Raw genomic sequence first — 23094 nt, 5'->3', positions numbered from 1 at the left:
CACCAGTGTTTATAATAATAATGGCATTTATTAAGCGTTTACTATGTGCAAAGTACTGTTCTAAGGGCAGGGGAGGTTACAAGGTGATTAGGTTGTCCCACGTGGGGCTCAGTCTTCATCCCCATTTTACAGATGAGGGAACTGAGGCCCAGAGAAGTTAAGTGACTTGCCCAAAGTCACACAGCTGACAAGTGGCAGAGTCGGGATTTGAACCCATGACTTCTGACTCCAAAGCCTGTTCTCTTTCCACTGAGCCACACTGCTTCTCTAAGCAGTGCTTCTCTAAGCTTCTCTAATGGTGTTTACTTTCACCATTATTAGCCAGTGATATTCTAAAGAAAAAAGACAGCATAGGTAGAAAGTAATTATGTACTACATCTTCAAATTATGGAATTATGTGGACAATCTCTTGGGATGTTTATGGTTAGTACAAAGAAAATCAAGTCAGTTGAATACTGAATCATTTTAATTCACAAATTTTCTTTAGGTCACAGTTTAACTAGAAAATAGTAATCCATATACTTTTTTAAAGCAAAAATGACATTTCATTATACACTTACTTCCAAATGGATACTTTTCTATGAAACAGTGCACACACAACTTTGTTGAAAAACTGAATATCTGAATGATCCATTTCAGTATTAATTAGTACCAATGAAGTAATTAAAAGTAACTATGTAAAAGTTCATCTAATGCCTTGAAATTCAAGTACAAAAAAACCAGTTCAAAACAAATGGAATACTTAGGCTATGACATCATTAAAATTTAACTAGAAGTAAATATTTCACTCCTGAAAATATAATGTGTTAAATTTCTACTAAAAGTCCTACCTATTTGGCATTTCACAGTACAGTGTTCTATTTCCAGTATCTCTCCTTAGTATTTTTCATCCCACATGATTGGGTTTTGGGTTCAATTTATGTTAAATGCCACTCAAACAGCTTCTAACTTTACATTGGACTACAGTAATTGACTTGTCAGTGGGTAGCTCAGGTGCTTGACTACACAAATGAAAAACTACTTGACTTCTGAGACTCTATAAACATGACTAACCAACCCTAAACTAGTGGTCTTTAATCACAATTTCCAGTTTTATTAGTACTAGAGTGGTAGGGCAATCTCTGCTTGGCATACAATGAGACAAGGTAAATTAGCACAAGTCAGGTTCCGGAGCCAAGGTCTGAAACCTTCCAGAAATGATCTCAGGTCAGAGGAAAGTGTAGTCACTAACTGACTCAAAAAAACAGATTCAATAATAATAATGATAATTTTGGTATTTGTCAAGCGCTTACTATGTGCCGAGCACTGTTCTAAGCACTGGGGTGGATACAAGGTTAACAGGTTGTCCCACGTGGGGCTCACGGTCTTCATCCCCATTTTACAGATGCGGTAACGGAGGCACAGAGAAGTTAAGTGACTTGCCCAAAGTCACACAGCTGATAAGTGGCGGAGTCAGGATTCAAACCCATGACCTCTGACTCCCAAGCCCGTGCTCTTTCCACTAAGCCAGGCAGTATCTTCATCAAAGACAAAATCCAGAGTGGATAATCCAAGAAAGCCAAAACCCCAAAAAAGTTGAGATGTGTTTGGTGTGTGTGGAAACAAAAGGAAAATCTCTGGGGCAGAGGAAGAATCTAGAGATGACCAGTAGAAAACAATTCCTTATATGACAGGCTACTCTGGGAGTGTGCTGGTTTGAGGCAATTATGTACAAAGCAGCCACAGTGAGAACATAAATTTGTGATACATTGCCTAGACAACATTTAGGGTATAAGAATAGGGCCATCCATGGTTCTCTTGGGGTAAAAACCCAAAGTGTTTAGGGAGAAATAGAACTCAAAGGTGAGACCTTTAGGAAGAGAACAACACACTGATTTGCTTCATCTGAACTATAACAGTGAGACCTAACTGATTTTCCAATGGTTCCTATTGTGGATAGACCTTAACTATAGGATTTATAGTTATTATTTTGCTGTGGGCATAGCGCAATTACTGAATTGCCTATTTCCATAGATATATAGCATTTTTTTAGCCAGAGAATTTGTACTGCATAACTGTCTTGCTGTCACCCAAAAGTTTTTTATTGTTTTAATGAAATGTGATATTTTTCCTCATTTTTACTATTGTTCTCCCCTATTCATTCATTCATTCAATCATATTTATTGAGCGCTTACTGTGTGCAGAGCACTGTACTAAGCACTTGTCATTACTGTATCATGTCCTTTTTATTGAATAGTTTCCTGGATTTGAGTATTTTCCTGCTGCAGTTTCAGGTGCAAAATTGGTGGAGGATCCACATAATACAATTTTTAGCCAAGAGATTTAAGACAAGGAGAGACAACCCAGATTAAATAGACAGACATCTAAGAAAAGGCACTGTGATTTTAAGCTAAGGTCTGGAGTAGAAATGACATTGTAAACAGAATTATTCTAACTATATCCTAACTATAGGATAATCCCCCAACCCCTGCCAATGCTTAGAATAGTGCTTGGCACATAGTAATCAATAAACACTATTATTGTTATTATTACTGTTGTGATTTGAATCTTAATTCAACCTAGTGTTTCAACTCTAACCAATCATGACCTAGTTTATACATACTAGAGGTGAAGAGATAGACCCTTTTGATACTCAAATGTAGGTTGAAAGTAGAACTGGGCTGTCTGTTAAGATACAATAGCAAGCTGTTCCTGAATTTAAATTTCAAGAGTCACCCTCACCTTCACCCTCACCTTTGGGAGTGAATAGGGAGGTTATTTATGAACACTATGATTTTATAATTAAAAGATTCAAACTAAGGGTGGAATGAAATTTTAAACTCTAGTAGTCTGAGAAAATTCATTATCAAAAAGATTATCAAAAAAATTCTGAAAATAGTCAAATATCCTGAAAATGAGAAAAATATAAATTACATTCATTTCACTTTAAGGCATTATTTGGGTGGATAATGCGACTCTCCCTCCAAATGGTTACTTAATTCCATTGTATAGCAAAGTGTTTTATTATTCAAAAAGTCAGCATGATCTTTTGGTTTAAGCAGTCATTCAAGAGAAAGGAATTTAATTATTGTTCTCAGCATAAAACAATCTCCCTAAATTGTGAGCTCAAAGAATGTTATTTTTCAATTAGTGAAAATAATTTTTAAATGACTGAAATTAAATAATTTTTAAATGACTGAAATTATTAATGCACATTGGGTGATCTTGTACATATGCTTCCTGGAGAGAGTCTATCATTTCCACCACTGACCAAGAGTAAGTCTTTTAGTTCTAAGTTTTCAAATTAACCAAATTATTTAATTTAGTGATCATCCATGTAGGTATGAAGAACAAATACATGAAGAACTTAAGTTGCATAGGAGAGTGACAAATTGGGTCTGAAAAACGTGGTTCTCTGCAACTTAGAAGTATTGAGTACTGTCCCAAGCACTTAGTATAGTGATCTGCACACAGTTCAATTATGATTGATTGATCAACTGACGGTGCAACACAAAAACTTGGACTAAATGTCCTCTTAAATATTTCACTGAGGAATCTTGTTACTATTTCCTATAAAAGGGTAACACTAAGGTATCGTTGCAATGATTACATTGGGTGCTGTGATGTGATCTGTATCAGATGAGAAATGTAGAAAGATAGAGCTTCGATGACAGTAGATGGCAGATGAGCTTTCATACGCACTCACCGTGTATAAAGAGGACTAGATATGAGACATAAGAGTGTATGTTCCTTGTGGGCAAAAAATTTGTCTCATGCTTTTGTTGCACCTTTCCAAGCAGTTAGTAACAGCTTTGCACTCAGTGAAGCAGCGTGGCTCAATGGAAAGAGCAGGGGCTTGGGAGTCAGAGGCCATGGGTTCTAATCCTGGCTCCGCCGCTTGTCAGCTGTGTGACTTTGGGCAAGTCTCTTCACTTATCTGGGCCTCAGTTCCCTCATCTGTAAAATGGGGATTAAGACTGTGAGTCCCACGAGGGACAACCTGATCACCTTGTATCCTCCCCAGCGCTTAGAACAGTGCTTTGCACATAGTAAGTGCTTAACAAATGCCATCATCGTTATTATTATTATTACTATGGCCTTCCACAAATCGTCCATATGAAGGTTAGCACTCTTGTTTTGCAGCTTTTTTTTTTAGGGTCTTTGTTCACTGCTGACTGTCAAGCACTGTACTAATGCTGGAGTAGGTACAAGATAACAGGATTGGACACATGCCATGTCCCACCCAGGGCTCCCAGACTTAATTTCCATTTGACTGTTGGAGGTAACTGAGGCATACAGAAGTGACCTGCCCTAGGTCACATGATAGACAAGTGGCAAAGCCAGGACTAGAATCAACATCCTCAAAAGAGTGACTAGCTGAATAAAAGATCAAGAAGACCTGTGTTTAGCCACATGTTCCCAAGTGCTAATTTCAATGGAACATTTAGTACATAGTAAAATAAATGCTGGAACACACTGGAATTTAAAATTGACTGATACTGACACATGACTGGAGTATATTGATCCTCTGTGAATAATATGGCCATGTGCCCTTTCAAATAAAATCCAAGATACAGATTATTTGCACATAGTAAGTGCTTAATAAATGTCATTATTATTATTTTTATTAAAGATAAAAAGGAGATCTGAATTGTGGAAAAATCCTGTATTTAACCACCTGAATGCCCTGATTTTATTAAAGTGAGGTTGAAAGCCTACCTTGTGTGGCTTTTAAAGTTAGCTAATGGGGGTCACAGGACATAACTGCTCTTTTCCAGTAAAAGAAAATACACATGGCAGGAATGCCAATATTGAGAAAAAAGCTATAGTAGTTGGATGCAAATCTGTTTTGTTTTTAGGGTTTGTTTTCCACTGGATTTTATAAGTACATCAGATAATTAGGCAGAGGTAAAATTGAGAAACTAGCAATGATAAAGGTGATAATAAAATCCAAATGAATTGGTCAGTCAACATAAATATGACTTTTGGTTTAATGTCTGAAGGAAGGTGAGGTTTCAACAATAATTTTGGGAAGCTAGCCAACGTCGAGACTAGTGCTATAACCCAAGTGGTAGAGAAATCTCAGATCACATGGCAGACCTGCCAGATCCTGATACACAATCTGGTAGGCAAACAGTTTAAGAGAGTAAGGTATGTGGGGAATTAGACAGGAAAGCCTTGAAAGGAAAATAGTATTTAGTAAAATTCCATTGACATTTGTGGATCCCATTTAGTGCAATTAGAGCCTAGCTTATGCAAGCTTGATGAAATTGTATACTAAGATGTTAATAACACATTAAGAATGATGACCACATCTTATTATCCACATTTTATAAAGATGTCCAGGAATTGGGTACCCAACTGCTCAGTCTGTGATAGAATGCAAGATTAGTTGAAAACAAAGCTCTTCAAAGGCAACAGTAGAGTGGAAGGGACTTGTGTTCAAGATTACAAACTGAATATCATGATTAAATGGTCTCACCTCTAACAGAAATATCTCTTCACTGATAATTGACATTGATAGTTTGCAGATATGCAGAAACTCCTCACCGGAGAACCAGGGCTTTAACAACAGCAAAGGTACACGCTAATGGATTATGAGCTGTCAAGTTATTTAGGGCCAACAAGGACAAAGGACAGTAGCAATGTTGGACTAAGACAAGTGGCAACAACTCTAAGCTCTCATTCTTTAAGGTCAGCGAACCTAGTGTCTAAATCAAAACCCAAAATTCTTTCTCTCTCCAACTGATTAAAGACTGTTCTTTTTTAAACTCAGGACTGGGTGAAATGGAAATAAAAAACAAAGGCACCTCTAGGTATGTATGCAAAACTCATGTCAAGTTACCCAATTATTAAAACTTTTATAAAGAGTGATTACTGTACATTCAGTCTCCTGAGTTTCATCCTGCTGTATTCACAAGAACACTACAAAGAAAACCTTAGAAGCCAAAGGTGAAACATATACTTTACACAGACTGAAACCGCTTACAAGAAGGGTTCTTTGATATATTGGTAAACTGGAGACAAAATGAACCCAGAGAAGTAGCATAGCCTACTGGAAAGAGCACGGGTCTGGGAGTCAGAGGACCTGGGTTCTAATCTCAGTTCTGCCAATTGCTTGCTAAGTGATCTTGGGCAAGTCACTTCACATCTCTGAGCCTCTGTTTCCTCAACTGCAAAATGGGGATTTAAATACCTGTCCTCCCTCCTACTTAGACTGTAAGTCCTATGTGGGACAAGGACTTTGTCTGACCTAATGAAATGATAACTAACCCAGTGCTTGACACATAGTAAGCGCATAACAAAAACCACAAAAAACCACATCCAGCTCTCTAAATGGTTTCATTACATGACAAATATTATGTACATGATGGAAGGATTAGGAAATGTTCTTTTCACAACATTTCTTGCGCTGCTAGACCACGATCCTCAGATTGTGCAAGCAGGTTCAGTGTAAGAGGAAACAGCTGTGCGTCTGTGTGTTGCATTGATTGGGGTATAATGCTGCTACAATTGGCAGCCTCTGGCTCAGTCATGCTGTACCCAACAGTTCTTTGTGTTATTGCAACTTAATATTTAGACAGTAAAATGAGGAGTAAGGTTGTATAGAATTCTGCTAGTGGTGGACGTAATAATATTGGAATTTGGATCATCAAACCACCTATCCTCTAACCTATTCATTTCCACTAATCATTGGTCACTATAATGCAATTTTCCCAGAGCTCTAAGCTGTTCCAGGACATATTGTAGAAGTGAATGTACAGCAAAATGAACTGGAAAACTAGCGTATGTAATTTGCTGAAAGGCTAAAGGCTTTTTCCATTAGTTAGGGTATGTGAATTATTTGCTAACAAAATATCTTTACATCTTTGTATTCATTTCCTCTTAATCTCACCCCTTATTATTTTTATTGCAATGAACTGTGATATTCCTTGCATTAGAATACTAAAAGGATTCCTATGTTTAAATGGGCAAAATGTATAACAATTCATTAAATACTAAATACCAAAGACGACATTCTCTTCTGATCATAGCACAATCACTGCAATTGCCATGTACAGTACCTGATTCCATCAACTATGACAACTAAACTCACTGTGTTGCAATGATTCAATGGCAAGTTGATTTATAAAAACCCTCCCTTCCCTTTATAAGCATCATATACTAAGAAATAATTTATGGGAGTAAACAAGACACATGAAAGAACAACTCTAGCTTTAACAGCATCAACTAAACACTAATAAAATACTGTAATTCTAAGTCCAATAGTTGGAGGTAGAGGAAACCATCAGCATATTTAATTGACACTAGGTTTAGGGACATTTACAATTAAACAATTGTTTTGTATACATGTTGTTTTGGATTGACTGACCATCTTGACAGAGCTATTATGCAAATGGTTAGATTTCTATGGATAATTTTCTAACAGGTAATTGCATCAATTTTTGATGCATAAGAAACATTGTACCATAAAAGTTTAGTTCAAAAATGGTTGAAAAGTAAACTTTTCAATCCCTTTCCAATTGTTTTAAATTAAAAAAAGCCAGAACATATTCAATTAAAATATTTAGTTGTTTTTTTTCTGGAGGACATGCACATGAGGGCCAAAGGAGACAAAAAACATTTGCAAGTAATTTAACATCAACAGAAAGGAGGCAGAAAATCATGGCATGCCCACGCTGCGATATGGCAAGCAGTACTGGTGGCCTTATTTTCCAAATCATAGTAGACCTGGAGAAAGTATAGAGAAATTATGATGATTGGGTAACAGGGACATTTTGTAATAATAATAATAATGGCACTTATTAAGCACTTACTATGTGCAAAGCACTGTTCTAAGTGCTGGGGAGATTACAAGGTGATCAGGTTGTCCCATGGGGGGCTCACAGTCTTAATCCCCATTTTACAGATGAGGGAACCGAGGCCCAGAGAAGTTAAGTGACTCGCCCAAGGTCACACAGCTGACAACTGGCTGAGCTGGGATTTGAACCCATGACCTCTGACTCCAAAGCCCGGGCTCTTTCCACTGAGCCACGCTACTTCTTTTGTATGTGGATAATAGGCTAGAACTTTTCAGTGTTCAGAGATGAAGGCTGAGGGGGAGATATGAAGTCTACAAAATGACAAAGGTACATAAAAAATAAAGATGGGATTATTGTTCACCCATGTCACAGGACCAGAACAAATAATTGCCCACTGAAACTTTAAAAAAAGTAATATTGGGATAAACAAAAGGGCAAGTCATTTAATTTCTCTGTGCCTCATCTGTAAATGGGTATTAAGACTATGAGCCCTATGTGGGAGAGAGATTGTGTCCAACCTGATTGTCTTGAATCTACCCCAGCATTTATTAGTGCCTGGCACATAGTAAAAGCTTAAGAAATACCATTTAAAAAAATTAATAGCATTAGAAACTGGAACAACCAAAGGAAAATTATCAATGGGTGCAAGAAGAGTGGAAAAATGAAAGGAAAATAGGTTTTTATGCTGGTTTACTACTAAAGGGAAAGTTAAAAATGTAGAGGGAGAAAATCTTTTGGCTTCAAGGTCAAGTAAGGTAATCATTTAATTATCCCTCCTCTATGTATTCTTTTGATCTTATTGGAGCAAGAATACTTGCAGCCTGGCTCAGTGGAAAGAGCACGGGCTTGGGAGTCAGAGATCATGGGTTCTAATTCCAGACTCTGCCAGTTGTCAGCTGTTTGACTTTGGGCAAGTCAATTAACTTCTCTGGGCTTCAGTTACCTCATCTTAAAACGGGGATTAAGACTGTGAGCCTCATGTGGAACAACATGATTACCTTGTATCCCCCAGAGCTTAGAACAGTGCAAATAGTAAGCAATTAACAAATGCCATCATCATCATCATGAACACTGTGCTTGATGGACTATTGATCTTACTAGTAGCACTGCTCATTTCTTAAGCAGTCTTTTTACCTCATATGACTGAATTCTGATGCTAAACAAATGCAGTACAATTTTAGTGAAAAGTTTGCTACAAAGGATACTAATTCATCTATTCCACATGTGCACCCACTAGTTGACACAAGCTTTAACAGCCAATATTTTTCCTCTTCTGGTGTATTTACATGCAATTCTCTTGCCAGGATTTACCGTGGAAATAATTCAGTTGTACCCAACTATACTGCATTTTCTGCACTCATGTATTTTGGCTCAATAGGATGGCATTTTGGATTTATAGGCAGTAGTATGGTTGCACGATAAGCCTGTTCTACTGTAGTACTTTCAGAAATTATCAGAGACTTCTATAAGACATGCAGTTAACAAAATTTCACTGATGGAGAAAACACTTTTAAAAGACACTATACCCTTCACTATTCTTCAAGCTCCATCTTACTTCATTGAATAAGTCATAAAACCGACATAGCCCTGATCCTGCTACAATTGTTTAGAAATAACATTTAATAAAATTTATTTGTCCAATGCTCCAGAGGATTTACCCAAATGTGAGCAATTTACTCCCATCTCACAGGCAGACTGATTTAGAACTGGTTGATTTTTCTAAATTCCTCTTTGTTCTTGCTTCTAAGAAACATTAGCACAAAAACAGGATTTTTGTTCCTTATGAAGTACTCCTTGTCCTGCTGTTTACAATTCATCCCTCGAATTTGTAATCTTGTTTGTTTCATTGGGATTGGTTGCTATGGAAATTTCTGCCTATGGAAATTATTACTATGAAAAATTATGACTATGGGTGGACTACAAAAGCAAATGTTATTCAACCTTCAACTAAGAAACAGAGTCAGCTTAATACAAATACTTTTAACAATGATGAATAAATCCTGAAAAAGAATGACTTCAAGATTCTACTTTAATCTATGCTTGGCTTTATTGGGGGATGGAATGTGGGAGGCGCAGGGTGTAGTGGAAACAGCAACCGCTAACAATGGTGGTTTGTTTCCTCTTAATAAGCCTAGAATGCTTTTCAGTCAATCAATGGTCTCCACTGAGTGTCTACTATCTACCAACTCTGTTGTAGTGTACTCTCCCAAGCGTTTAGTACAGTGCTCTGCACACAGTAAGCACTCAAACTCCATTTGTTGATTGATTAGTAATCACTGTGCCTGTACAAGCTCTGCAGTTTTTCATTTGGTTCAGCAAATGGTGATTCAATGGAATATGGGGTGGGTTATTGATTAGGGAAGAAGAGTTGTGCTGTTCTGTGCTTGACAGAATGCCCTATGGAATAGACCAGCGTTGGAATAAACTCAGCTACACTGACATCCTTAAGGCCTCTCACATTACTAGGAATTGTTTAACAGAGTTGACTAAATGTAAAAGTTGCTTTAAACTTTCAAGCTACCTACTGGTTAATAACAGGAAAGTACATTGTTATAAAACAAATTAGTCTTTAATTTATTAGTGGGAAATTATATGTACTGTTTCTCTACATTATACTATTTCTTTAAACTAACAGTTTACTATTTCATTTTTTTTTAAATTATGTCAAAAGATCAGGGGGAACTACAGGCCCATTAGGGAATTCAGTTTAGGCAGCACTGAATTCTTCATTTAAAAAATTTACAATACTACAGAATGCATGCCAGGAATGATAAAAGGTCTATAAATTACAATTGACAATAATTTGTAGCCCACAAAATATTATATGAGAATTCTAAAATATTGAGAAACATTTAGTTGGGTGGGTACTGGAATTCAGGGCTTTATGAAAATACATTTTATAATGACTGATTTCAAATTCTATCTTCCTTATTATTTAACCAGATATTTTTCATTACTGGCAATTCAGTGAAGGTGACAAATTGCAGAGGACTGAAATGCTAAATAAATTAGGCCACAGCACAAACATTTCCATCTTTAAAGCCAAACATATAGGTTCCTACTCTCCCTCAAATCAGCACCTGCATAGGTTATGCACTTATGTAGGTAGGTTCTTTCGTAGAGTAGTAACACATGCATGCACTTGCCCGTTGTTAGGTAGAGACTGTCTCTATTTGTGGCCGAATTGTACTTTCCAAGCACTTACTACAGAGCTCTGCACACAGTAAGCGCTCAATAAATACGACAATGAATGAACTTCACGGTCTCCTTGGGGTGATGTCATTAGCCTTGCTCCTACAGTTTTGTGGGCAAGATAGGCAGCTGTAATAATAATAATGATTATTATTATTATAATTATGATACTTGTTAAGCGATCACTCTGTGACAAGTATTGTTCTAAACACTGGGGTAAACATGAATGAACAGATTGGACACAGTGCCTGTCTCACATGGGGCTCACACTCAAACCCCATTTTACAGATGAGGTAACTGAGGACCAGACAAGTTAAGTGACTTGCCCGAGGTTACTCAGCAGACCTGAGGAGGAGTTGGAATTAGAACCCAGGTCCTTCTGACTCCCAGGCCTGTGCTCTCTCCACTAAGCTATGCTGCTTCCCTAGTAGTTAGCTGTAGTTAGCCTGCCTTGCCTTCCAGAGTTGGAAAAGGATCAGAGGTGGACCAAGATGGTAGCTTCACCTCATGCAGCCTGTCAGCAATAGGAAGAGGAGAACACCACAGCCATGTTTCTGGTCTTCCAAGGGCACCTGGGGTGGTTGTGGTTCTTCGCAGTGCAGCCTGGGGACGATCCTCTTTGACATGAGTGGGAGCTGGGTGTGGATATACTGCAGAGGGACCAGGGGATGGAAGTCTGGTGTTCTGCAAGAATACGTCACCCCACTGGAGTTGCTGCCAGACCAGGATCAGCTGACACAACAGTCATGGCTGTGACTGGTTAGTGTACCCTGACTAAAAGTGACGGTGCTTGCGTAGTCCTGTGGGACATGTGGTAGAGAGTGAGGGCAGCTATGGGTGTTCATCTCCAGGGTTTGGGGCTGCTGGGGCCCAATCCCAGTGAGATCCAGAGGAAAAGGTGTGGAGAAAAAAGGTGCGCTTATGTATAATCTGTAATTTTGTTTATATTGATGTCTATTTATTTGTATTGATGTTTGTCTCCCCCCAACCCCAGACAGTGAGCTCACTGTGGGCAGAGATTGCCACTCTACTGCTATATTGTACTTTCCCAAGTGCTTAGTACAGTGCTCTGCACACAGTAAACCAGAGGTCATGGGTTCTAATCCCAGCTCCGCCACTGTCAGCTGTCTGACTTTGGGTAAGTCACTTGACTTCTCTGTGCCTCAGTTCCCTCATCTGTAAAATGGGGATTAAGAATGTGAACCCCACGTGGGACAACCTGATCACCTTGTACCCCTCCTGTGTTAGAACAGTGCTTCACACATAGTAAGCACTTAACAAATGTCATTATTATTATTATTATTATCAATCAATGAAAAGGTGGCAGGTTGTACCTTTTGGTTCTTCTTCCCACCCCTCATTCTCTCTCCTTCCATTCTTCCTCCCCTGTTCCCACAAAGCTCTGCCCACAAGTTCACCCCCATACTCAAAATGAAAAGTTGGCCTCCTTGGAGGGTATTTTCAGAATCTGGCTTAAATATTATGTTATCCACTGTGCTTGGGAAATGACCTGTATCCTTGGATTCTACAATAGAAATCAGATTTTTCCATTGTCGAATTACAATTTTCTTACAGTTTAATGATACCAGTTGTGGATACAAGTCAATACTACTTGGCACCAAGATTTTACTACAAATATGTACCTTCCTCTTCCAATACTCTGGATGTTGAATGCTTCAAGGTGCTATTAAGTATACATGTCAGTGAAGCCAAATACCTGATAGGCTTTAAGCATACAAAGTGTTACACCTGAGACTGCAGCCAGGACCTAGGGTCTAGTATACCTTTGAAAGATTTCTGCCTAGGAGCTGGCACTGGCTTGGCTTCTGAATCTGCTTTAGTGGTTCCAATGCTCAAAGTTGTCATGCTTTCACTGTCATTTAAGCTGACTTTCTTGCTAGGAAATAGTTTTCGAGGGGCAGCGATGGGTTTCTGAAACTGGTGCATCAAGGAGGATAATTTGGAATTTGAAGATGAGGTCCTATATGTGACACCTGCTTTTTCCCAGAAATTTTCCTCGTCAAATCTATCTGGACTTGTCTGGGCTTTCAGGATGGACGGAGACTTAGGAGGGGGAAGAGGAGCTCGTCGCTTCTTGCCCTTCCCATCACTAGGGTTTGAAGTGTCGCTCGCACTGACCATGACCCCGTGTTTCTGGATGATCATTTCATGGGTGCCGTCAAACAGTGCAGCCCATGGAGGAGATGCTGATTCTTCCTGTTGACCAATGAGGAACTGCCCGTTAGTCTCTTCAATTTTCTTCTGTATTATGTCCGTTAAGCTCTCGAGTTTCAGTGGAGAGTCGATGCCTAAAATGAATTCAAAGCACTTTAACAGATGCTAAAACCCAAAAGCCATAGACACTTCACTCTGTTGGAATTCCTGAATGGACTATCCAAAATGACCCGGGAAAACTGTAGGCTTGAAAGATGTAACAAAATGTTCGTTTAGAAAATATTAAAATAGCGTTACTTAAAAGAAAATTAAAACGAACCTATTCTCTCCCTGGAACTAGGGAGATAAACTGTTAAAAGGTGTGTTTACACAGTTGCATTTGAGAGAAAAGCAAAGCTTCCTCAGAGGTCAGAAGTGCTAAGCAGAATAGGGAGGAGAGCAATGCAGTTGAGCTTCTGTCATACTGTCCAGCAGTAATGCTGAGCTGGCTCTTTCAAATGTGGAAAGGGTATACACATTTTGGGTACTGATTATTCCACCGCAGGAACCTAAACCAATGAAAGCCCAATTTTTTGCTTCTTGATGGGGACTTTAACTACAGACAGCTGTGATATTGGCTGAACCAATGGGTTTGGGTCTGGACTGGCTGGCCTGATACTCTCCTGAAGCTATTGCTGAAGATAGACTCAAATTGAAGGGAAAAATCTTTTCCCTCCTACCCACAAGGGGAAGGCCCTTCTAATCCCAGCCCTGCAACTTGTCAGCTGTGTGACTTTGGGCAAGTCACTTAACTTCTCAGTGCCTCAGCTACCTTATCTGTAAAATGGGAACTAAAACTGCGAGCCCCATGTGGGACAACCTGATAACTTTGTATCTATCCCAGTGCTCAGAACAGTGCTTGGCACATAGTAAGCACTTAAATACCGTCTGGGACTGAACACGTATTATTGACCCAGAATAGTATGGACAGGCATATGCTCAACAGGTAGGTAACTTCATCTTATCTTTTCTCTCAGGAGTCTTGGGAAGATATGATATTTTCTACCCTGGCCAGGGATGTACTGGGGAGAATAAAGAGAGGTTCTGGGTTCCCAGCCTATCTCCCATCAAGCCTACAAAGGTGCATAGTTAATAGTCAACTGCACAGAAAAGAACAAGGCTAAATATCTCCTAGACAATGAGCCTAGAAGTCTCAAATTTCTCTAAGAATCAAACATTTCAAATTTTTGGCCAAAGATGAAAGCTTTTGATTCATTAATATTCATTTGCTAACATCACTTAAAATGAATTTAATAGAGCAGAGCAAAGATTACAGTATACAACTGCATTTCAGAATAGAATACTGTAGGCTTTCATTTTTGAAATTATCAGCTACTCCGAGTTAATGCTTATTTCCTCTGCTCTTTTATTCATACCAAAGCCATGAATTTGTTTGATCTTAAACATTCCAGCTATGAAAAATGTGTATTCATTAATGTTGTATTATTAATTCATATATTAAACATGAACTACGTGGTACAAAATCCTTGTCCGTTTTTCATTCTTCTTGACTGCCCCTGAAAAATTCAGTATTTTAATGTCAAAAGAACAAGCGGTTTGAATAAAGGCAATGTTGTTTTTGTTACCCTGCAGCTTGCAAAAGACAATCCCACTTACTCATATCATGGTAGACTGAGGTCGCCTCTTTTGTTAAGAACAGAGGTGGTTTCCGTGGTGACATAATCTCAATTTTCATAAGTTCTTCACAGCAATGTTTCCACTGGCCTGAGAGAGAAAACAGATTAGACTAAAATATATATGTAAATTTGTATGCTTTACTTGAAATAGATACCATAAATTGTATTGGCTATATGGTCACATCTGGAATAGATCTGAAAAGCATAGCTTTGATGAAATAGTGACAGTCCTTGTTCTTAAAGCTGAAATCCTAAGAACAACATGAAAAAGATGAAAATTCTGTGTACAGTTAATAAGCCATAGTCTCGAGTTCATTGCTAAATTCCCTTGCTAGATTAACAGGATAGTGATCACTTTTTATATTTTAATCACGAGTTAAAAAAATTCACTTTTAACATCGTTTAAAAAACAATGCTTTCATACAATCAAAATTAAAAACAAATTAGTCAAGACAAAATTACCTAAGGGTAAAAAAAAGTAAACGCAGGTGGCCTTGAAATATGATTAAGGTTTTGACAATAGCAATATGTAACAAAATTAGTGGTACCTATTGAGCACTTAATTGTGTGCAGAGAGCACTGTAATAAAGTGTTTGGGAGAGTAAATAACAACAGACGCATTCCCTGGACACCAGAAGTGTAGAGTCTGGAAAAGGAGCTTACAAGCTGAAGAAATGAAACTGGTCTTAAATTGTTGCTTTAATATCTAAAATAATTATCTATATTCTGAGACCTATGAATTTTTTGTGAATGCCATTAATATAAAACTAAAAAACTTATTTTAGTAAGGGGGTAAAAGGGAACGAGGATCATACAATAGATTTTCAACTTGACCAAATATTTTGAGAGGATTTTTAATAATTAAATATTTGTAATATGAGGATCCAGTTTCAACAGCTAAAGGCTTGTGAGAAAGACAAATTGTGTTTTCAACCCCTGAGGTTTCTCTTCGCTGATTACCAATTAAGTGGCAATCCTGCCACACAAAGACATCTTATCCCTGTTCAGGAGGCTTTCAATTTTTTTAATACCATTACGATAGTAAATACAATCGGCACTTATCTTTTTGTGGAAAATGTGATCTACGGTTCTCTATATCATTATGTTCTAAAACTAACACCAAGGCTCCGAGACTAAAGATCCTGTTTGACCAGTTTTCTGTTGCTTAACTGAAAGTGGAATTTTTTTCAAGATATTTCTTTTTCAGTTTGTGAATCATCTGCAAACTTTTGTTTTACTCCAAATTTACTCGAAAACATTTTCCACTTCTAAATCCTCCATTTTAAGGAGAGCAGTTAACATGAAAAACAAAAAAAATGTACAGCATAACAAAGATGAACATGCTTTATAGAATTTGGAAATGGAATAAAAGCCTGAAGCTAAGATCTCTAGCAAAATCAAAGAATCATCGGACTGAGAGAGACATCAAGAGAGCATCTGGTCTGTTCCTCTGACTTCAGGCAGATGAATCACTAAACCAGTGTAACAGATGATTTGTCTATTCATTGTTAACCAAAATCTCCAGGGAGATCCTCCCCAACCTTATTCTCAAAAGCCAGTTCCAGTATTTTCTACTTCTTACAGTAAATAAGTTATTTATGTCCAATTGAAATTTCCCTTGCTATAATTTAAAGTAATCTTCTCTTGTTTGGTACTTTGTGGATGAGCAAAACAGCAGGTGAACATCCTCTTCACTGTTATTAAGTCTCCTCTTAGGTTTTTCTTCTCACTACTTTTCTTCAGAGGACCAATTTTCCCCTACTTCAATCATTTTTGAATTTTTTTTTCTGGACCATCTATGGTTTCCCAAGTTCCTTTTAAAATGGGGCACACCAAACTGGAATACCATTCAAATGATAGGCTGAACAATGCAAAGTAGAGCAGAAGGCTTAACTTTTTCTTTTTTGCTGGAATGGTAAAACCTCCAAATATTTTGTAGACCAAATTTGGGGCAAGGTTGACTTTTGCATTTCTACAGTCCTGCACACATTTTAAAGTCCAGAATTTTCTCACTGCATTATCAGATCACACGATTTGCTTCACTTTAAACTAGTGGCTTTATTTTGAATAAGATCCTGATATTTATAATCTCTCTCTCTCTCTCTATTTTATATAGTCTGTAAGTGTGGATGTTGCCATGGGCTTGTGGTAGGCTGATGGGTGGAAACCTGATGACATGATTGGTTGTTTCATCAGCACTGACCTATGACATGTGGTGCATTCCTGTGCCCACTGACCAATGGAATAGCTGCTACAGCAGCAGAAGCTACCATGGACTGATGCTCACTTCTGCAGTGGCTAGCAGGCATCAGTTACTTTGGAGCCCTGAGCCTTCTGCCCAGAATCCATCAGCTGTTTCCATGCATGCTGAAACAGCTAACTACTGGGAATCTTGGCAGAATGCCGAAGCCCATAAATGTTTGTTTTTTTTTTAAAAAAAGCAGACATCCTCGTTCAATCCATGCTTTGGCACAAAAAACTGTGTCCACACCTTTCTCCTTAAACCCACTCAAGCCTGCTAGTTATGACTTAAAGGACTTCATAATTCTCTTCATGTCTAATATAGTTTAAGTGAGGCAAAAGATCCAATCTACTTGTTGTTTGCCTATAGATTGTAAGCTCCTTGTGGACACAGATCACGTCTACCAACTTTATTATACTCTACTTTCCCAAGTGCTTAGTATTATTATTACTGTTATTATGGTATTTGCTAAGCACTTACTATGTGCCCAGCACTGTACTAAGCCCTGGGGTGGAGACAAGCAAATCAGTTTGGACACAGTTTCTGTCCCACATGGGGCTCACAGTCTCAATCCCCATTTTACAGATGAGGGAACTGAGGCCCAGAGAAGTGAAGTCACTTGCCCAAGGTCACACAGCAGACAAGTGGTGGAGCCAGGTCTAGTGCTCTGAACACAATAAGCATTCAATAAATACCAATGATTGACTGATTACCTAAATTCTTGCCTTTTATTAACTAACTGTTAAGCCGGGGAAGGGAAGCACGCATGGGATTAGGTAAATCTGTGCTGGCATAGAATACTTCTCTCCAGCTATGTACATACACTGTAGGATCTGTGGTGAGGCAAGATGGAGTGGAAGCTGGTTCAGGGTTCTTGCAGGCCCCGTGGTCCTCTGGGATGACTTCTCAGTTGCCTGGCATTTTTCTCTCTGCCCCGATATGTGTCCATGGAGAGGGCGCTGCTGTCAACTGTCACTCCAGGCAAGGGCCCAGTTTTGGGAAGCAACCAGGACACCCTCCCAGTAACGGCCTATTCACTTCAGTATAACAATAATAAAGATGGTATTTATTAAGCACTTACTATGTGCCAAGCACTGTTCTAAGCTCTGGGGTAGATACAAGCTATTCAGGTTGGACACATTCCCTGTTCCACACTGGGCTCACAGTCTTCATCCCCATTTTACAGTTGAGGTAACTGAGGCACAGAAAAGTGAAAAGTTGAGGTCATCCAGCAGAGAAGTGGTGGAACCGGGATTAGAACCCAGGTCCTTCTGGGTCCCAGGCCCGTGCTCTATCCACTAAGCCACGCTGCTTCTCCACCATTGAATGGAAGCTCCTTAACCTCGGCTTCAGGGCACTCAAATCAGCTCTGTAGCTCATTTTCTTATGGTATTTGTTAAGTGTTTACTGTGTACCAGGCACTGTACTAAGTGATGGGGTAATCAGATTGGACACAGTCCCCGTCCCACACTGGGTTCACAGTCTTAAATCCCATTTTGCATGAGGGAACTGAGGCGTAAAGAAGTTACATGACCTGCCCAAGGTCACAGAGCAGACAAGTAGTAGAGGAGCAGTTAGAACCTAGGTCCTCTGACTCCCAGGCCTGTGCTCTTTCCACCAAGGCCATGTTGGAGAAGCAGCATGGCTCAGTGGAAAAGAGCACGGGTTTTGGAGTCATCATCATCATCATCATCAATTACATTTATTGAGCGTTTACTGTGTGCAGAGCACTGTACTAAGCGCTTGGGAAGTACAAGTTGGCAACATATAGAGACAGTCCCTACCCAACAGTGGGCTCACAGTCTAAAAAGGGGAGACAGAGAACAAAACCAAACACACTAACAAAATAAAATATAGTCAGAGATCATGGGTTCAAATCCCGGCTCTGCCAATTGTCAGCGGTGTGACTTTGGGCAAGTCACTTAGCTTCTCTGGGCCTCAGTTCCCTCATCTGTAAAATGGGGATTAAGACTGTGAGCCCCCCCCGTGGGACAACCTGATCACCTTGTAACCTCCCCAGCGCTTAGAACAGTGCTTTCTAATAATAAATGCCATTATTATTATTATTATTATGTTGCTTCTCTTAGCATACATAACTGAATTCCTACTATAATCCAGTCCATGCACTTGGCTCCTTTAATGCCAATCTACTCACTTGAACTCAATCTTGTCTATGGGGCTCACTGAGTAAGTAGGAGGGAGAAAAGGTATTGAATCCCCACTTTGCAGATGAGGTAACTAAGGCATAGAGAAGTTAGGTGACTTGCCCAAGACTACCCAAGGCCTCTGAATCCCAGGCCTGTTCTTTTTCCACTAGCCACACTGACTCCCAGAGAATGCAGAAAGTGGTGGAGGGGAGACACAAGACTCACTTGCCACCCACTCCACAGGCACATACATTTTTTAGAGGGAACAGAAGAGTTTGTTTTTAAAACAGCTCAACTGATAGGCTCTTTAATGTTTTAGTTAGAAATGTTTCTAGACTGTGAGCCCGTTGGATAGGGACCATCTCTATATGTTGCCAACTTGTACTTCCCCAGCGCTTAGTACAGTGCTCTGCACACAGTAAGCACTCAATAAATACGATTGAATGAATGAATGAAATGTGATAAGTTGGCCCGTCATTTTGATGCGAATTTTAGAAATAAAGATTTAACGTTGTTAGTAATAAACATTACTTGTGAACTCACCCAATGATCTTTACATTTGGATACTACAAGTTCACTTATTTTGAAAAGGCAGGTGTCATTTGGTCCGAGCACTCAGTACAGTGCTCTGCACACAGTAAACGCTCAGTAAATTTGATTGAATGAATTAAAAGCCTTCTTTTCAACCAGTAGTATTCATTGAATGCCCATTGTTTGTGGAACAGTAGCAAACACTTGGAAGAATACAAGAGACATGATTCCTGTCTTCAAGGAGCTTTACCTTTTAATAAGGGTGACAGACAAGAGACTGACAGGTGCAAGAAATAAGACATTCATGAAATGCAATTTGCGTTTAGTAGGAATAGCATATACTGAGCACTTACTGTGAGGAGAACACCAGACTCAGCACTGGAGCACTGTACTTTGCGCTAAATGTTTAGAGCCAAAATATGGAAATATGAAAGGATTTAGGTTGAGAACATGAAAAAGTGTTAAGTGGGGCTGTTTGATGGCCTTGACCTGGGATTCTCTGGACTATTTAAAACTGTTTTTACCTCTTGGTTACTATGGAAGCTCAAATCACATAGTTTTGAGGAGCTTAAACCTCATTTATTGAACGTTTGGGACTCAAGGGGTAGAAATCTTACGATTCCAAAGACCACTGACAATACTTATCAGCTCCAAGGCATGAAAAGTAATTTCTTTTCCTCTTCTATACAAATTACAGGATTAGGATATAATTTTTAAACTCAGATTGTGCCAAGGTTCCTTTGATGCTCACCAGCTAAATTACTAGAAGGCCCAAACTGTCTACTTACTAAGATCAAAGAAATGCTGCCAAAATGCTTCCATCCACTTCTGAAGTTCTTCTCGATCATCAGCTGCAAAAACTTGAGTTGCAGCCTGTCCAGCCAATGGGTTAATAACAGAAAAGTTATTAGTCCTTTTCTTGGCATCCTTATCCATTGCCCGGATTCTCGTTTCCTAAAAATTAAGATACAACAAACCCACGTATAACACTGTAATCAGTTATTGCACAAACCACAAGACTTCAGTTCTTGAAATTATACCGTTTAGTTAGTACATTTATAAAGGATACAATTATAAATCTGGCTGATGATCGATCCAACTTCAAAAGGATCCAAAGACCTGGAACTGATTTTTCAATACTCAAAAATTTACATTCATATCACAAATTCTTTTAGCAATGAATAGCAACATTAAAAATACAGTATGCCTACTGCCAAATGCAAAATTCCTCAAGATTAAAATATCGCCTCTGTTTTGATCTTTTGCCGTCTGGGAGTAGGATTGTGCAGTCTTTAATAAATTCCTCTAAAAACCTGTAATAAAACAAGTACTGCATGTCCTAACTGGAATACAGATGTTAGCTATATTTCTAACAGTAATAAAATGGAAAAGAATCAGTAATGTGTGCTTCTTATTCCAATATTGGTGCATATATATATGAATAGTTTGAGTAAAACAATAATAGAATCCATTGTAGGGAAATATCTTTAGAAAGTTATTTAACATTTACTCCAAATGTAACATTCACTTTCAACAAAATAACTAAAGACTAGTAAAATATTTCCTTCTATGAAAAACTGAATTAAAGAATATTTTTTCAAATGGATTGCTGAAACGCACCAATCTCATCAACCTAAATCTAATCCCTGTGGAAGAGGAGTGTGTTGTTCTGGGGGAAGGAGGGGAGAGGTGGAGGGAGGGAGGAGGGGGAAGCATGGGCCAAGGCAATAGCAAGCATCTGTGCTGGGTAGAAGAGGCAGGGAGACTGTCACTTCCTTCCCCAAATTATTTGGCACAGCAACACCCCAACATACTCCAGCCCCAAAACATTAAACGAGGGGGCTCTCACGGAAGCCAATAGGAAGAAATTCTGCTACTCTCAATGTAGCTGGCTTTATGCTAATTCTCTGGCAGTCATGTAGTCTACCTGTGAGCAACTATCCCTTGAATTCACACTTAGAAATCCACATTTAGACATAGTTGAAGGTTTTCTTTCTTTTTTTTTTTTTTTTGGTGGGGAGGCAGGGCGGGTAGAAGATAGAGATGATGATGGTGATAACTGTGGCATCTGTTTTGCTTTACGTACAAAGCACTCCACTATTCATTCATTCAATCATTTATTGAACACTTACTGTGTGCAGAGCACTATACTAAGCGCTTGGAAAGAGAAGCAGCATGGCTCAGTGGAAAGAGCACGGCCTTGGGAGTCAGATGTTGTGGGTTCTAATCCTGATTCCTCCACTTGTCAGCTGTGTGACTTTGGGCACATCACTTAATTTTTCTGTGCCTCAGTTAACCCATCTGTAAAATGGGGATTATGACTATGAGCCCCATGTGGGACAACCACATAACCTTATATCTACCCCAGCACTTAGAACAGTGCTTGGCACATAGTAAGCATTTAACAAACACCATCATTGTTATTACAATATGGCAATAAAAATAGGCCATCCCTGCCCACAACAGGCTTGTCTAGAGGGGCTAGACACAAGATATTCCACTCAGACACAGTCCCTATCCCACATGAAACTCATAGTCTAGTGGGGGGGAGGGGAAATAATAATGATACTTGTTAAGCGCTATGTACCAAGCACTGTTCTAAGTCCTGGGATAGATACAAGTTAATCAGATTGGTCACAGTCTTGATCTCCATTTTACAGATGAGGTAACAGGCACAGAGAAGTTCAGTGACTTGCCCAAGATCACACAGCAGACATCTTCTAGACGGTAAGCTTGCTGTGGGCAGGGAATGTGTCTACCAACTCTATGTTGTACTCTCTCAAGTGCTTAGTACAGTGCTCTCTGCACACAATAAGTGCTCAATAAATGCTACTGATTGACTGATGTGGCGGAGCTGAGATTAGAACCCAGAGAACATGTATTGAATCCCCATTATATAGAAGGGAAAACTGAGGCATAGAGAAGTTAAGTGACTACCACTCTCCCCATCTTCAAAGCCCTATTAAAATAACTTCTCTAAGAGACTTTCCCTGATTAACAACTCATGCCCCTAACCCGTTCACCTTCCCTTCTCCATCACCTATGCACTTGAGCTGTAATTTTTATGCAATTGGATACTCACCTCAGCCCCACAGCACAGAACGATACTCCTAAACTCTTCCATTTCCCTTTTGGTAACATTTTAATGTCAAGTCACCCCTTCTAGACTATAAGTTCCTTGTAGCTGGGATTCTGTCTACCAGTTCTCTTGCATTCTCCCTAGTTCTTAGCACAGAGCTGTTAGCTCCAAGCGCTTAGTACAGTGCTTACACAAAGTCAGTGCTCAATAAATACGATTTAGTGAATAAATAGCATTGATGGATTGATTATTCAAAGTCAGGCAACAGGTA

At 39.0% G+C, this 23094-nt stretch overlaps 1 protein-coding gene across 1 annotated transcript in view; it reads right to left on the bottom strand.

The window, feature by feature from the left end:
• Window positions 1-12547: 12547 nt before the first annotated feature.
• The window catches only part of RTKN2 (rhotekin 2), an 86025-nt gene continuing 75478 nt past the window's right edge, over window positions 12548-23094 (bottom strand). Inside the window, exons 11-13 of the mRNA XM_038743384.1 lie at window positions 20533-20698; window positions 14805-14912; window positions 12548-13282 (exon numbers count right to left, since the gene is read on the bottom strand). Of these exons, the coding sequence (XP_038599312.1) occupies window positions 12717-13282; window positions 14805-14912; window positions 20533-20698 (840 nt within the window). The 3' untranslated portion in view covers window positions 12548-12716. The remainder of the gene's footprint in view (window positions 13283-14804; window positions 14913-20532; window positions 20699-23094) is intronic.

This window comes from Tachyglossus aculeatus, chromosome 3, assembly GCF_015852505.1.
Source record: "Tachyglossus aculeatus isolate mTacAcu1 chromosome 3, mTacAcu1.pri, whole genome shotgun sequence".
Classification (NCBI taxonomy): domain Eukaryota; kingdom Metazoa; phylum Chordata; class Mammalia; order Monotremata; family Tachyglossidae; genus Tachyglossus; species Tachyglossus aculeatus.
This window is presented reverse-complemented; position numbering and strand designations above follow the sequence as displayed.